Here is a 17,562-nt window from a genome sequence, read left to right as displayed (position 1 = left end):
AATTGCTCCAGCGATTTGTATTGGAATTTTTCAATATTATTTTTCAGGGATACAGTAGAAAGGATATTCTCCAAAAAGTCATCCAGGTATTCTTTCAAAATTATCTCCGGGAAATCTTTAAGGAGTTCATCCACAGATTTATTCAGGAATCCATCCATGAATTTCTGCAGTTCCTGCACAGTAGTTCTTCATAAAGTCGTCCTGCGATTCTTTCGGAAATATATCCTGTGATTCTAACACAGTCACTGTAACTAACTTTAAATATATAAGTACTTACATGCTAGAAGCGCTTTCGGACATTTCTCCAGGTAATCCTTCAGGAATTCATCCAGAGAAGATTCTTTCTGAATTCTCCCAGGAACTGTCGAGGAATTTCTCCAGGGGAATTCCAGAATTTTTTACGAAAATACTTCCAAGAAATTCTTCAAGAATTTCTCCATGGATTCCCTGTAGAGATTCTTACTAGGACACCTCAAGCTTATATGGGATAATTACATCTCAAAAAGTTCAATGGGCACCCTTTTGGTTCGTTCTGATTTTCAAATAAAGTCATTCACAATTGGGCGGTGCTAAACTCGTCTGAAGTTTGTATGGAGGTTCATATGGAAAAACCAGAAATTGATCACCGCTACCAGCACTACACTGATTTGTATAGGATAGGTGAGGTTTTTTTAACGTAATGTACAAAGTACAACAGCGTGAATGCTGAAGAGTGCAGTAATGCTTTTCAAGAATATAATGTTATTATTACCAATTTCATCGTGTTACGTTCAGTTATGAAAAGTAGTTGGTATCAATTTGCTGAGGCTGCTCAATCGAACCCTCTCTTCTTTTTGGCGTAACGTCTAAACTAGGATAACGCCTGAATTGCTTAGAGTTTAATGAGAACGTTGAAAAAAATTATAACTTCCTCAATGAACATTTGAATTTGTGCATTCTTTGATAGACACGCAAATACTCGATCCCCAAGAAAGTCAATAAAATTTATAGTTATCGACTAGAAATCACCTTCAGCATGGTTTCAATGAATGCACTCGCGTTTACGCTTCAGCTATATGGGCCTTTTATAATGTGACATCTATTTTCTCTGGGCTCCGACAACTTCTGCTGTATTCCATTTCAAATTCTAACAGATTTTTTTTTCCACATGATACTTGAATTCCACAAGGAAGCATTTAACCAAGCATTCAACAATATTATTCTGTGATGCTGTTAGAAATTTCAGAACTTCTTTAGGATACCCAAAAGAGAATTCCTTTGGAAACTTAAGATTCCATTATTCGGCGATTTAAAAAAGAAGTCGTACAAAGAATTGCTATTTATATATGTAATTATAATTTATATTTCTGGTATCATATTTCCAAACAAAACTAATAGAGTCAATCACATACATAAGGGACCCGATTTTGTCAGCCCCTTTCGGAACACACTTTTTGCTCTCCTTAAAAACCTAAACAATTTTTCAAACTTTTTATCTCTCTATGTTCTGCTCTTTAGCTGTAGTTTGATGATAAACATGAATGAATTTGTTGAAATTTGGCCGTAAGATAACGAAAGCAAAAAGTTTGTCGAGAAATGAGGCTGATAAAATCGGGTCCTTATTGTAGTCCATTTTGGACAATGATCTTGTGAAATGTGACAAGTTAAGAACAGTCTCCAATAACTATCAATTCAAACGCATATTATGCCAAATCAATGTCTTTTATGGATCTATGTTTATCATTAAGACAGTGGCTCTCAGATTTTTTTCTAATTTATATACATAAAGTCATGAAAAATTCCTGGGGGGGGGGGGGGCTGGCGGATTCTGGGGGGGGGGGGCCTGGCCCCCCTGGCCCCCCCTCTAGTTACGCCAATGAATATTGGTGTACATCAATATAAACAGGACACAAACTTGTTGCATGATAATCCTCGACATGCTGTCTATCTAAAATCTAAGTAAACAATTCCACCGAGTTCTAAGAACTTTGAAATTCAATCGTGTTTCTCATTTTATAGTTATTTTTCTACGTGCATCCTTCAATATAATGACAAATCTCGGAACGTCGTCTCGGAACAGAACATAAAATAATGTCATATCACTATTCCAACAGGCAGCAGCAGCAGCGTTGCATCATTATTCGGTTCTAAATTTCCATCGAAGGGTTATTTGTTCAAATTTTGACAGAAATCCGGACATTGATGCTGTGTGACAAGCATCAGCAGTATAGATTCCCCGCGCACTATTCAAACAAAAATCTAGTGAAAAGGACACGAGCAAATACGGGAACGACGACGAATTATCGGAATTTTTCAAATGATCAGCGCATTTGACGGGTCCGGCATAAACGAAGCCATTATTATAATTTTCCAGCTGACAATTAATTAATTAGCAATTTTCGCTCGGTTTGTTCGCCCAGCGCGAGTTGCCGAGATTGGTTTTCCGATTGTAATTCCGATATAATCGATTTTTATCAACCAGCATTGCTGCCGGAAGCCGGGTGGATGTTTTCTCCTCCTGCTGTGATTCAGAAAATGCACTGAACGCGTCCGGTGTGAAATGAGAGAAAAAAAGTCGTCAACACTTTTCACATTTATTAAAATACTACTGTTTGTTCTGGGCTTTCATTGCAGAGGTTCCCAAGCACGTGCCACTCGTCCATGGTATTCGCCAACGGTACCGACTGGGAGACATCCTCCGGGGCAATTGCTCCTCGGCGCACTCGAGGCCGGCCGCCAATCTGACGTGGTATATCAATGAGCAACCGGTAAGTGTTTGAATCGTTTGAATTTTCGTTTATTGTTGTGGGTCATTACCTCGGTGCATGGTTCTTTGTGGTGGCTGCTGGGGGTACGCAATAATCGATTTCATTATTACCATCCATGCACAGCTTGGCGGAAGAATATCATTTAATACGCTGATTAAGCGTGATGAGCCATAATTAAACAACTGTACCCAAGTAACCAAAAGTTCAGATAAAAGGGTACTTTATAAGCTAAGCAGCTTGTTCGAGGTTGCTCGTTAGCCTTCTAAGCAGCTTCATTTTTAAGTAATTTTGGAACTTGAAAGTTCACATAAGCTCGCTGGATAGCCTTCTAAGCAGCTTCTGACAGAACTTTGACAAAATTAATGCAGAAACAAAAATGTGTTTTTCAGAATCACAACTCTGTTGATGGGTTTGTGATTCATGTCTGGAAATTGCTTCTGATAATTATATTTTCACACATGTCGCTGCTATGTAGATTTGAACTGGATCCTCCTGCGTGATAGCTTGCCGACTTACCGCTGCGCTGCTGATGACACTTGACAAAGTCAAGCTAACTTCACTACTGTACAAATATGCAAAACTAGCTGCCGACAGAAAATCGATTCAAGTCAGACTTTACCTGCTGTGCGCTCAATTGCAACAGTAGTACTGTGGTAGAGCGTAGGGTTCTCACGCAGCGACTCTCGGTTCGAATCCGATGGGAGGCATTTTTTTATTTTTTTGCTCAAGCCTAATATTCATTGATTTGATAAATACATATTTGTCTTTTATTCGTGTATGCTGAAACAGTTGTTTTCTGTGAAAGAAATAAATTCAATCTTTATTGAAACACAATGCTTCTGAACTGAACTTCTAGGAACTTGAAAGTTCCGACGAAGTTCCGAGTAGCATCTTAAGCAGCTTTCAAGTTCCGCGAAGTTCAGATAAAGTTCCGATTGGAACTTTCTGGCTGCTTAAGAGGCTAACAATGAGCCTTGTCGAAACTTGTGACCAAAGTTCCAGCAAGGCTCATCGTTAGCCTCTTAAGCAGCCAGAAAGTTCCATTTGGAACTTTATCTGAACTTCGTGGAACTTGAAAGTGCATTTTGTCATGGGAAGCGGAACTTTTGGTTACTTGGGTATTGACCTCCAGTGGAAAATAATACAGCAAAAAATTAAACACCTTGAAACACTCACGCCTTTCTCGTACGTTGAATTCTGCTAGATTGTTTCGAGATAATTAATGTAAGATTAATAATAAATCAATATCGGAAATAGACCAATATGAGAAGACGCAATAGGATAACTACCAGTATAAACCCCAAAAAGAGTAAAATCAGAGACAGTTGAACAGGAATCCCGTCATCGAGGTTCCATTTCCTTATCAGATGCTTCCCAAACAGCTACAAATTCAAAAAACAAAATCCTTCTATCAACAATGAAACCACACGGACCCAAAAGAAAAATGAAAAGAAAAAAAAAACTACATCCAATGACCCAAAACCCTCCAGCCAGGTGCTTCCGTAATTTCGTAACCACTTTCCGGCGTTAGAACTTTGCTCGGTTGGTGTCCGGAATTCCATCCTTTCCCTACCGAATCTGGGGGGGGGAGTGCTGATAAGCAGCAAGCACGACACGCCCAACCACCACCGACCAACATATATCCCGGGTGCCGCACGGAAGGTTTCTCTTTGACTGCGGCTGGCCGAATTCTTGTAGAGGTACAGTTCAACTTTTGACCCGGCACGAAGGGTTTGCGGTGAGGGTATGCGACATTGGTTTGATGAAAAAGTGGAAAGCTTAACTTTTTCGAATATCAAAAAAACATCCTGTCATAAAAAAATTCTACCGATTCACATGTCATCTAATGAATAATACATACATACATTTATTTGTTCAACATCATTAAGACGAGACATTATCAACAATAGTACGCCACAATACTCGGTTTGTGGCTGCCGCTCTCCATCCACGGGCGCACCCGATGCTCGCCAAGTCACGCTCCACCTGATTCACCCATCGTGCTCTTTGCGCTCCACGCCTACTTGTACCAACCGGATCTGTCGCGAACACTAATTTTGCAGGGTTGTTGTCCGGCATTCTTGCAACATGCCCTGCCCATCCTTCTCCGCCACACACCGTTCTCCTGCACATCGCCGAAGATCGTCCTTAGCATGCGTCGCTCGAAAACTCCGAATGCTTGTAGATCCTCCTCGAGCATGGTCCATGTCTCGTGTCCGTGTCCGTGCATTTGGTGCGGGGGTCAATCTTTTTCGACTGCAGTTTCTTCTGGAGCCCGTAGTAGGCACGACTTCCGCTGATGATGTGCCTCCGAATTTCACGGCTCACATTGTTGACAGCCGTCAGTAAGGATCTGAGGTAGACGAATTCCATCACCACCTCGAAAGTATCCCCATCTATCGTTACATTACTACCCAGACGGATCCGGTCGTGTTCGTTCTGCCTACCAGAATGTACTTTGTTTTTGAGGCATTCACCACCAGTCCGACCTTTTCTGCTTCGTGGTATAGGCGGGTGTATAGCTTTGCCACCGTTCCAAATGTTCAGGAGATAATGTCCCGCGGTGTCAAAATTTTGATTATTATCGAACTTCCATGTACCTCGGATTTTTCTTCATAGAATGTAAGAATTTCGGCTATTTGAAAATATTCTATCCGGGAAAATTTGAGTTAGGTGAGTTTTTGGCTATTTCCCATACTAAAATTCAATAACTACTATTTTAGTCCAAAAAACGTCCCATACAAAATGTATGGAAAAGTTTTCGCCAATGAAATATTTTCTAGTTGTCCGATTATGACTATATAGCCCAAAAACTAATCATTTTCGAAGAAGAGGCTTTCCACGAACCAGAACGAATCCATTTTAATCGATGTTTTTTAATCTTCTTGATATTTTTGTATACTATTCCTTTTTATGTGAGAAACCATTTTTTCATAACAAAAGTTCATATTTTGTCTCGACTAACTTTCAAATAGGGCCTTTGAAAAAATGGAACACATGCAAATAAAAAATTATAACACGGAAACGGCTTGTTCGATCGGAAAGGTGTCTTCAGCAAAGTTGTAGAATAATATATGGCGGCTCTCAGAAAAACACACATTGAAAAATTTATTTAGCTTTTCTTCTGAAAAAAACTGAATTGTGTTACTAAAAATTAAATCTCAAAAATCTATTTTTTTACCTTCGTGTTTTTTTGTGAGAATAAAGTTCATTTTGTTAGATATCACCTGTAAAATTTTTATAGTGGTAAAAAATGCACAAAAAAGTTATGGCACTTTGAACATTTTTGGTTGCGTGTTTTTTTAGAGTGCATGACGAATTTCCTGCAAACTAGATTTTGGGGTTGGCAGCACCCTCTCAGATTTCAATGGAATTGTGAAGGTATGAAGACTATGTACTTTAAAGCAACGTTGCATACTTTGTTGTTTTTTTTTAAACTTATCTACACTAATATTTGAAAAGGGCTTAAGTTTTGACCATTTTTTTTGTAATTCAAAAATAACATGACCTACAAAAAAGTGTGGTATGTGTGACTTTAAGGAATTTGTGTGAACTTTCAAGTAAAAATTGAAATATTGAAAAAACGAACACGCTAAAAGAAGTTAAAATATAAGTTGAAGTCAATTTGGAATACATGCCCATTTGCGAAATTAAATTATTCCTATTTCGGAGAACCAAACCCCACACCAACCATTAAGAATACAATTCAAAATGGATCAAAGTAATAAAATTGCTATTATCTGAATCTAACCCAACACAAAATGTTTTTTTTTTGTGAGTCAAACCAATTTTCGGGTATTTTTATACGTGGATTTTCACATATTAATATTGAACATAGCTTTAGGCGGTTAAAAATATTTATTTCACTTTTTGTCCCACCACTCTTTGACGGGTCGAGGGGGGGGATAAAAATAATAAAGCATTTAATCTGAAAAATATTAAAAACTAATCGGGTGTGTTAAAAAAATTTCACCATAGCCTGATATTTTGATAAATATTTTTTCATCTGCCCCCTCAAAATGCAGAATCCAGCCAAAAATTTTTGAAGGGGGGGGGGGAGACAAAAAGTCAAAATTAAATTCGTATCAGCCTTATATGTTTCAATTATAAATCTATCCAATACAAAGAATATAATTTAGGATTCTCTTTTGAACCAGAACACCAGATCTGTTACACAGAAATTCAGAATATCAACCAGAAGTCGAATTTCAACTTAAAAGTTTCTTCAATCATAGGATTATAAAATAAATACTTTGCATTAGATAGACTTGTGAATCAAACATATGGAGCTATGTTTAATTTAATATATGAAAATATCTGTAAAAAACGCCCTAGATAAAAACTTTTTTTTTCTACCGAAGAGAAACACGCAAAATGATGACATGAAGTATTTGTTGTTAGGAACCGTCCATTAAAGACGTAGCATTTTAGGGGAAGTTTATGATATTGATAGGGGCCTTCTATTAGGTATGGGAGAATATACTTTAAGAGAGGAGGAGCTGTCAAAAATTTTCCACTAATGCTACCGTGATTTCGAATGCAGCGATATGGTCAAACTCAAACATTACAGAATCTTTGAAAAAGGTACAATAAGGACCGAAACGTCGGGTTAAGTAAACATATAGTTGTTTTTGATTGACCAAATTAGACTGAAATGCCAATTAAAGATATCATCCAACGTACAGTCGATCACCCAAAGAAAGTCAAACTCAAAGCAATAAAACAAGTACGACCACGATTCTCATCAGTCAACGAGATTGAAACTTTTACTACAAATCATTTTATTGCAATAGGTACATAAATATCATTTAAAATAAAATATCAATAATTTTGCTTTCCGGATGAAATTGATCAGTAAATGAAATACCTTTGCATGTGCCAAAAATATTGTTTCCACCTGAATTAACCAATTAATAATGCGAAATGTAACGCAAAACTTCAACAAGTTTTCTCAATTTTTAATTATTCAAGTTTGAAACTTAATAAATTTTATGAAAACGACTTAAAGTATGCACTTTTCATACTGAAAAAGTGATTACTTCCGGAAAAGTGCAATTTTATGTATAAATTTGAATGTTTATAAAATTTTTGATGATGAAATCGTGTTTAGCAAATACTTGGCAGCTAAAAGCATCCATTCGAATATTCATTACATGTGCGATACAGCCACGGTAACAAAAGTTTGAAAGGGTATTTGAGATTCGCCAAACACGCAATTACGGAAAATATTGAATTTAATACAGAAATATGTGACTAATTGACTGTAAAACATGTAACTCATCATTCAATAATCCTTCAGCCGGATGATGGTCATTTTCTACAAATTGTTTTAAGTTTAAAGCAATATTTTTAACAAATGAAAATGACCCTCACGTCGATCAATTTCACCCGAAATCACGGTACCTCATAAATGCTTTTCTTTGTGCAACACGTCAACAATATGTACCATTACCCTACCCGTTTTACTACCACATGTATATTGACTATTAATTAGAAATAAATAATCAGAAGTTATCGAGCCTCCGCCATGGCAGGACGGATGCAAATCGATCGTGTTTTATTTAAAGTAAAAATGACCACAACGTAGGATCCTTCCGCTGCGCGAACAAAGCGTATCGACATTTTTCAATGTTATGAAAGTTCACATGATTATCTAAAAGTCACCCATACATAACTTTTTATGTAGGTAATGTAATTTTTAAGTTATATTGAGTAAAAAACGGTCAAATACTTTAGCCCTTTTCAAATATTAGTCTAAATAAATAAAAAAAAACAACGTATGCAATCTTGCTTTAAAAGACATAGTCTTTAAACCTAAGAAATTCCATCGGATTCTGAGACAGTTTTGCCAAACCTTTACGGCGAGTTTGCGTGAATTTGTCATACACTCTAAAAAACACACAACCGAAAATGTTGTGCCCTAACTTTTTTGTACATTTTTTTACCATTATGAAATTTCTACAGATGGTAGCTAACAGAATGAACTTTATTCTCACAAAATATCACTAAGGTAAAACAATAGCTTTTTGAGATATTTTATTTTTAGTAACAAGTTTTTTTAGAAGAAAAACTAAATAAATTTTTCAATGTGTATTTTTCTGAGAGCCACCATTTATTAATCTACAACTTTGCCGAAGAGAGTTTTCCGATCAAACAAGCAGTTTCAGAGATATGATTTTTCATTTGCATGTGTTCCATTTTTTCATAGGCCCTATTTGAAAGTTAGTCGAGACTCCATAAAAAGTTTTAATATGAAAAAATGGTTATTTATATTGATTAGAACAGCTGTTCAAAATTATATGCAAATCAAAAATGCAAAATTAAAAACAAATGGATTTTTTTCGTGCTGCTTCGTGGAAAGCTTCTCATACAAATTCGGGCAAATTCCACAATTAACGTGAAATCAACGGAGTCGTTAACGTTAATTCAACGCTTAGCGTTAACGTTAACGTTGATCAACGGCAAGGATCGGTAAATTCGCCTCACTCCATTCATATTCACTCCTCTTTGCTGAAGCGATTCGAGAAAGATGCAGCAAACGGATTGTCGTGATCAAACACGCAACCCCATCACCAGTGGGAAGCGATGCGCAAGCTGGTTGACATGGATATTCGTGGCCGATCGTCGCAGTTTGGATCGCAAGCGAATGAATGAATGGCGAATGGTGACGAATGCTGGTGAGCGATCGAAGCGGCTATTATCATAACTAGAAGAGAATTTCTGCATGTAATGCATACGTTTTTAGTGTAACGGGTGGCCACTAAATAACGGGAATGCTTTTAGCAGCTGATTAAAAACAATAGAAGCGTCCATAGAGTAAACATTTTTTAGACAAAACCATCGTCTATCTATCCACAAAGTCAGCGTATTTTTTATTTTGTGTCAACTTATTCTGTTCTGCAGAAAACGACATTGAAACAGGAAGCACTACCAAAACGCCTTGGACGGCTCTACTGATTGCTCAAAACAACCGTAAAAAAAGTTAATAGTAAGCCATTATAAAACTAGAACCCGCCCGGTTTCGAATGAATTCCACATTTCGGCATCCCAAGAAACAGATCCTGAAGGAAATAGAGGAAAACTAGCAAAACCAATAAGCATGATATCATTTCACATAATAAAATCTTCTTTTGTGACATGGGCTGGATAAATCAATAGAATTCCTTGTTAAATAACAAATATTTACATCAAATCACATTTACACATTGAACAACATGTAAATGGTTCGTTATAAAAAAAAATAGCACAAAAAAAGTTCAACAATGAACTGCAGTGCACAAATTACATCGACACGTTTTGGTGATACAGAAAAATAACATTTTTTGGAAATTTCTATAAATGTTATTTACGGGAAAAGGCTACAACCAAAGCAAAAAAAAAAACAAGTCAGTATCCCCATTTTTTCTTATTACTGTTTGAGTGTGTAGATGCTAAAGGTAGCTGAGAAACCATTTATTTTGCCCAACGATTTCACAGACGCAGAAAATGCGTGAAAGTAAACTCTGAAAAGTCGTACAAAGCAGTTGCTCCAACATCACTGCAAAAAAATACTGTACAAATTACTACGTTCAACTTTTTTAAATTTTATATTTTCCATGGACGTACATTGTTAAACCTTTATGATAGTTAAATTCAGATTGCCATTTTTAAAGATCATATATTTTTAAGAGCACATTCAAAGCATTCCCGTTATTTAGTGACCACCCGTTATTGTTGTTGAAATGCTAGATTAGCAAAGAAAATAATAAACATTTTTTGAAAACTTCAAATATTCGTACGCGCAATTCACTCACGAATCGCATCACCTCTCCATCGCTTGCGATGCGAATGTGGACGAATGTTTAAATTCCATGTATGGCTTCCCACCGTTCGCCGGTGTTTGCTGTCGTCGCTGACAAGCAAACACACAAACTAAAGCGACAACCGTTCGCTGCTGACTGTATTCGAGTGTGGAAGAAGATGAAAAGTGGAAATCAGGAACCCTGATCAACGGCCCTGAAAAATCAACTTTTTTGCGTTGATCGTTACAATTAACGTTAACGAGTTAACGTAACGGCGTTAATCGTTGGTTAACGTTAACAACCCTGATAGATTATTCGCACTGCGGTATGTGCAGCCATTGCACAATGGGTCCAGAGCCGTGTTTACGAAGACAAAAATGTTTGTGCCTAAACCTTAAACTTTAGATACATGGTGTCTTTGGGAAAGTTTCTTCTTATTTTTCGACCTTTTTTTCATTATTGTAAAATTAGGGTGGTCCCTCTGGTTTCGCTGATCCAAACATCTGCGTTTTAATAGTTTTATGTACGTTCATAAAATGTTCTACAAAGTTGTAAAAGAACTTATTTGGAGCAAGTTTGCCGAAAAAACCATTACTCTATCTCTTATGGTTCCTAACTTATAATTTTTTGAAAGATTCATGTTAGGGTGATCCATGAATTTAAGTTTTCCTGAAATAACTTTTAATTCGTTCGTTTTTAGTAAATACTTTGTTCCAAGCACTTTTAGAACTATCAACGACGCATATTTTTTCCAAAGAGCTGAAAGTTCTAACTCTCATAGTTAAAAAATATTGGAATTTTTCTTCGAAAAATCACTTTTTTCAAAATGTCATATCTCAAAAAGGAGCAAATGGATTTTCAATCTTCCGGTTGCATTGGAAAGATCGTACTCTGTTCTATTTATGGTGAAAAAACTGCAGGTACCTTTTTTGTTCAAAACTTTTTATGAAATTTTGAAAATACGATTTTTTTTCATGGAAATGCAGTTGTAACTTTGAAAATCGATGAGATACAAACTTGGCGTCTTCGACAAAGTTGTGAGTTCTTGGCTGCTCTAAAAGTGTCCAGAACAAAGTATTGCGAAAAAAAAAAACAACACATAAAATTTCATTGAATAAAAACCGATTTTCATATGGAAAGCGGAACAATTTCAGCAAATTCGACTAGTCTTTGTTAGATAGATCGAAGCAACCATGTCGAAAATGTTTAAATTTGCTTATAATCCATAATTCGTCAATGAACTGAACTTAAAATGTGATTTTGAGCTGATTTCCATCAATTTGATTTCAATTTCATCACTTCAATGTATGGATAGTGAAAATATCAATCACTAGTATATGTTCATGTTAACGTAAAAGCCTATCAAAGTTACATGATTTACAATATCTTATCAACATTGTGCCTAAATGGTGATGACAGTATAAATAAACATTGGTTCTATAATGAAATGGATGACCATTTACCAAGCTACTTTGATCTATCTAACAAAGACGAGTTGAATTTGCTTGAAATGTGTCATTTTTTCATATGAAAATCTGTTTTTACTCAATATAATTTTATGTGTTGATTTTTTCGCAATACTTTGTTCTGGGCCTTTTTATAGCAGCCAAAAACTCACAATTTTGTCGAAGACGCCAAGTTTGTATCTCATCGATTTTCAAAGTTACAACTGCTTTTCCATGAAAAAAATCGTATTTTCAAAATTCAATAAAAAGCTTTAAACAAAAAAGTTACCTACAGTTTTTTCACCATAAATAGAACATAGTACGATCTTTCCAATGCAACCGGGAGATTGAAAATCCATTTGCTCCTTTTTAAGATATGACTTTTTGAAAAAAAGTGATTTTTCGAAGAAAAATGCCATTATCTTTTTAACTATGAGAGTTAAAACTTTGAGCTCTTTGGAAAAAATATGCGTCGCTGATAGATCTCAAAGTGCTCGGAACAACGTATTCACGAGAAACGAACGAATTAAAAGTTATTTCAGGAAAACTGAAATTCATGGATCACCCTAACATGAATCTTTAAAAAAAATTATAAGTTAGGAACCATAAGAGATGGAATGATGATTTTTTCGGCAAACTTGCTCCAAATAAGTTCTTTTACAACTTTGTAGAACATTTTGTGAACGTACATAAAACTATTAAGAGGCAGATGTTTGGATCAGCGAAACTAGAGGGACCACCCTACTTTTACAATAATGAGAAAAAAGGTTGAAAAATAAGAAGAAACTTTCCCAAAGACACCGTGTATCTAAAAATTATGGTTTAGGCACAAACATTTTTGTCTTCGTAAATACGGCTCTGGACCCATTGTGCATTGGTTATATCCGAGAAGAATTTACCGTCAATTAGAACGTGGTCGATTTGGTTTTCTGTTTGGTGGTCGGGTGATCTCCAGGTGGCTTTGTGCATATCTGTGCGGGAGAAGAAGGTGCTTCGGACTACCATACCACGGTGAACACTGTCCAGAAAAATGTCAAGACACATCTGTCTAGTGGAAACGTCCGTTGGGTTAGCCGTGTGGAACAATTGAAGGTTAAATCGGCAAAGTAGTTCTCCTTCGTTGACGTCGAAGTGTCGAAGCCCCCACTACCTGAGTTTTTCTTTTATTGGATTGCTTCTTCTTCTTCTTCTTCTTCTTCTTCTTCTTCTTCTTCTTCTTCTTCTTCTTCTTCTTCTTCTTCTTCTTCTTCTTTATGACTCGACGTTCGCATTGGAACTTGGCCTGCCTCTCTTTAACTTAGTGCACTTCCGCAGTTATTAATTGAAGGGCTTTCTGTGCCTGCCATTGCATGAATTTGTACATTGTGTGGCAAATACAATGGTAAACTATGCCCAGGGAATCGAGAAAATTTTCCCGACTGAAACGGGAATCGAACCCGCCGTCTCCGGATTGGCGATCGATAGCCTTAACCACTAGTCTAACTGGAGACCTGGGTGGCTTCTGTTCAGCTGATTTCTTGGCTGATACCCCCTGTTGTAAACCAAACGTGTTGATCATAATTCGGCCGAACAAACGAACCTCATCCCATACACCCTTACCATCTTGGAAAATACGAATCGCAACTTTTTCAAGGGTTAGTGTGCAACCCCGATCCCTTCACATCACAGGTACTTCGAAGGTATCGGAGCTTTCTTCTTTGAGGATTCGTTTCCCAAGTGAAGATCCAATAGATAACAATTTGCATTTGGGAGTCCCTTTTCTCGAAAAGCAAATTCCAGCTCCAAAGGAATATCTTTCCGAAGGGGAAGTGGAAAAAGTGGAAGTGGGAGCGGTCGGGTATGCCGCCACTTCTGGATCGCATAAAGACATAAAAGAGTTTGTTCTCGGTTGGTGACCTCCTCCGGGCTTTGGGTTGGCTGGCTGTGCCGAAGATGGCTGACCAGCATCCGCTTTTTGTGATTGTCGCCCTGTGGTGGTTGGACAACTTGTTTATCGGAAAATTTCTTGTGGCCAGAAAGGCAAGTTTTCAACAATCTGCTGTTAATTTGAACGAGGGTTAAGTTTTCAACGAGTTGTAGACAATGAGTTCACTGCTCGGACCCAGTAGATGGAGAGATAATTTCGCTTTAATGAGTTGTCTTGACTTTGTTTTCCAATAAGGTTGGAATAAACAATGTGGAAAAATGATCTTTGAAGCGAAAGTTATAACCCATGAAACAATAAAAGAACTTACACTATATGGTGGAAAATTTCGCACTTTAAATCGCTACCTGCCGGCAGTCACACGAATGGATTTCCATTAATTTATGCCACAACAAAGCACACCGCAGAGACCAATCAACAATCATTCATCCACCCAGTAGCAGTCCGGTCCCGCCCCTACACATTTTTCACCTCCCTGTGGTTTTTCCCGATCTTTTACTGTGAACTGTTTATTTTCTGGATTTCGTTGGTGTGTGCGTTGCTGTGTGTGTGTTCTGTGCGGCAACCACTACCATCACTAGGTCGGTGCAATTCCCAATTACACTGAAGACATAAAATAAGCATAAAGGCATCATCGCTTTGCAGCCACTGAGATCACTCCCGAGTCTGACCGACCCCCGGTAGGGGTGCAAAGTTTTTCTACACCCAGACAGTCCAGAAGTGCGAATCGGGGAGCTTGGGGTAAGCTGGTAAATGGCTCAAAATCATTCAAACTGAATTTTTTGGTTTCGACTGCTTCTTTTTACTTACACGAACGCTGATGCCTCGAAAATTATGGGAGCACTAATCTCCCTTGCAAATTGAATGGTTGAAATGACTTCAGTATTGCGCCGAATTAAGAATTATTCCGAGAAAACACTTGCATGCATTATAATTTCACGATTTTCTTCTGGAATTATCGTGGAAGGAACAATCTTGCTGGAATTCTGTTGATGAATATTCAAAGATTCTTTGATTTTTTTTAGAAATTTCTCCAGGATTACCTTCAGGGACAACGCTACAAACTCTTTTAGGGATCCCTTAAGGATTTACCAAAACAATTTTATAACATTTATATAATAAAATTCATACAGAATTTCTTACAATGATTAAAACAAGAATTCTTCCAAAGATTCCTTTTAGTATACCTTCAAAATGCACCCTGTCTATCAACAGTAAAAATTTCTCCAGTGGTTCCACCAGAGATTCTTTTGAAAATTTCCACAGGAATTATTCTTGGCACTTCTTCGGGATTTTCTCAAGAAATTTGTCAAAAGACAAATCTTGAAACTGGTCCACAGGTTTCCTCAAAAGTTTCTTCCGAAATTCCTCCTGGGATTCATTAAGGGATTCTATTGAAAATTCATTCAAAGATTGCTGCGTTAGTATATGATTGTATTTCTTCAAACATTTCTGAAAAATTCTTTCTTAAAATTCTTCTAGAAAATTCGCCAGAAATCCTTGTAAGGATTGCTCCAGGAATTCCCTCAAATGTATCTTCAAAAGATGCAATTCCAGGAGGTTTTTTTCCACAAGGATTCACAGATTATTTCAGAAATGTTGATGTTGATCCCTGTTGATTTTCTCAGAAACCCCTCCAGAGGTTTCTCAAACATTTTTCTTTGCTGATTTATTTCATAAATCTCAAATGATTTTTTTTTATCTTAAAGTGTTTCTTCAAGTATTGTCCTAGATGTTATCCTGGGCTGGAGCAATCTGGAATTGCTCACAAAATAACTCCAGAAATTGTTTCAAGATATTTTTGTCTAGGAATTCCTTCAAAATACTTTCAAGAATTTCTACTAGGAAACTCCAAAAATATCCCCAAGAGTTTTTAAGGGAGTTTTAGAGCTATTCCTGCAGGGATTTCTTAGAAATTCCTTCAGGGCTTCTGTTATCCTCTAATACCCAACCCTGCTTTGATACAGGGTGTACTTTAGGCATTTTTGTTTTTTTTCTTGCTTGGGCAATCAAAACTTTTATATTTTAGCTGATATTTAGTACTGTTTTGTATACCTCAACATGGTTTTGGTGTCTTTGAGAGCGTAATATCATTTTTTAAATCATCGAAAAAATAATGTTCTGGTCACCTTTCAGATGTCATTGTTTCTTTTGTATTTAATCGCAACTATTAACGTATTCTTAATTTTTCCTCACTCATTATATTGCAGTAATAGTTATTTATGTAACGAGTTGCAAAAAGTTGTTTTTTTCAGCACGAGTCGTACATTTATCTAACGAGGCTTGCCGAGTTAGATAAATACGAAGAGTGCTGAAAAATCGAGTTTTGCAACGAGTTCCATACAAAATTTTATGCAATCATTTTTTTTCATTATAGAACTCATTTGAGTTGCATAATGTTCATAATGCAACTCAAATTAGTTGCATAATGAACATTATGCAACTATTTTTCATTATGCAACTCATTTCAGTTGCATACTGAACTGGTACAGAAAAGTTGGTCATTATGATATTGAAATGAGTAGTATAAAATAGAAATTATGATACTGAATTGCATAAAAGAGTTTATGCAATTCAATATCATAATTTATATATTATCTAACTCATTTTGGTATCATGGTATGGTCAATTTTTCCGAACTGGTTCATTATGCAACTTAAATGAGTTGCACAATGAAAAATAGTTGTATAATGTTCATAATGCAACTCATTTGCGACTTTTCCATAATTGAATAATACCTCAAGCAGTCCTCAACACCAAACCAATAACTCGTTGAGATATTTTATCAATACCTACAAAATACCAGAATAAGTTACTTTCAATACCTGGATAAATCAACCAATACCTAGTCATGATATGATACCTGACTTTGGTATGCTGCAATTATGTGTCAGTTATTGGTTCCTGCTTGGGTACTCATAAAATCTCAAAATGTTTTCGTCTTAAAAAATCAGTATGCCAAATAGGCTTCCAGGAAAAATATAAAAGTGTAGGGATGTTCAAAAATAAAAATTAAAAGAATCAAAAACTAAAATTCACAAAATCGGGAATTAAAAGAATCATTTTCCAAAACATGTTTAAATCGATTTTAGATGACGAAAAATTAAATTAGGCTCAAAATAAAAAACCCGATTTAATCCACCTATGGTGAACAGAACCCTTCTTACACTTATTAAATAAAATTATTGTTGTATTATTTGTATTTAACATATTTATTTTGTGTAATTGACCAAAAGTTCTAGAAAATATTGTGGATTTGGCATCTAGTGGATTGGTTTCCAAAATAGCATCATGGGCCATGGGCTAAACTACCCGAAAAGCCAGACACCTCCTAGAATCTTGTATGGATTGTTTAAAAAATAGCTTACATATTCTGGAATATTGTATCATTTGTTAACTGCCATCAATTAACAAATGGGTAAGAAAATAAGCGAGATACACTTTGTTCAATATCTCTTAATCAGTCGATAAAATTAGCTCCGAAGGTATTCATGGTTATGGTGTAGAAAGGACAAAAATTATATCTACTAAGTTAATCAGTTTTGGCATTAGCTAGATATTTTGGCTGTCCGGTTCTTGCATTTTTCCCACCATATATAAATTCAAAGATATCATTTAACATATTGTTAGTTTTCATAGAATTCCTGTGTCTTTGTAATTTGTTA

At 36.3% G+C, this 17,562-nt stretch overlaps 1 protein-coding gene across 2 annotated transcripts in view; it reads left to right on the top strand.

Moving 5' to 3' along the window:
- LOC109419778 (uncharacterized) overlaps positions 1-17,562 on the top strand; it is a 399,312-nt gene that overhangs the window by 358,797 nt on the left and 22,953 nt on the right. For both annotated transcript variants that reach the window (XM_062850104.1, XM_062850103.1), the window contains exon 5: positions 2,614-2,747. In XM_062850104.1, the coding sequence (XP_062706088.1) occupies positions 2,614-2,747 (134 nt within the window). The remainder of the gene's footprint in view (positions 1-2,613; positions 2,748-17,562) is intronic.

The sequence above is a fragment of the Aedes albopictus genome, chromosome 2 (genome assembly GCF_035046485.1).
Source record: "Aedes albopictus strain Foshan chromosome 2, AalbF5, whole genome shotgun sequence".
NCBI lineage: Eukaryota > Metazoa > Arthropoda > Insecta > Diptera > Culicidae > Aedes > Aedes albopictus.
Note: the sequence above shows the minus strand (reverse complement) of the source record. Positions and strands in the feature narration are given on the sequence as shown.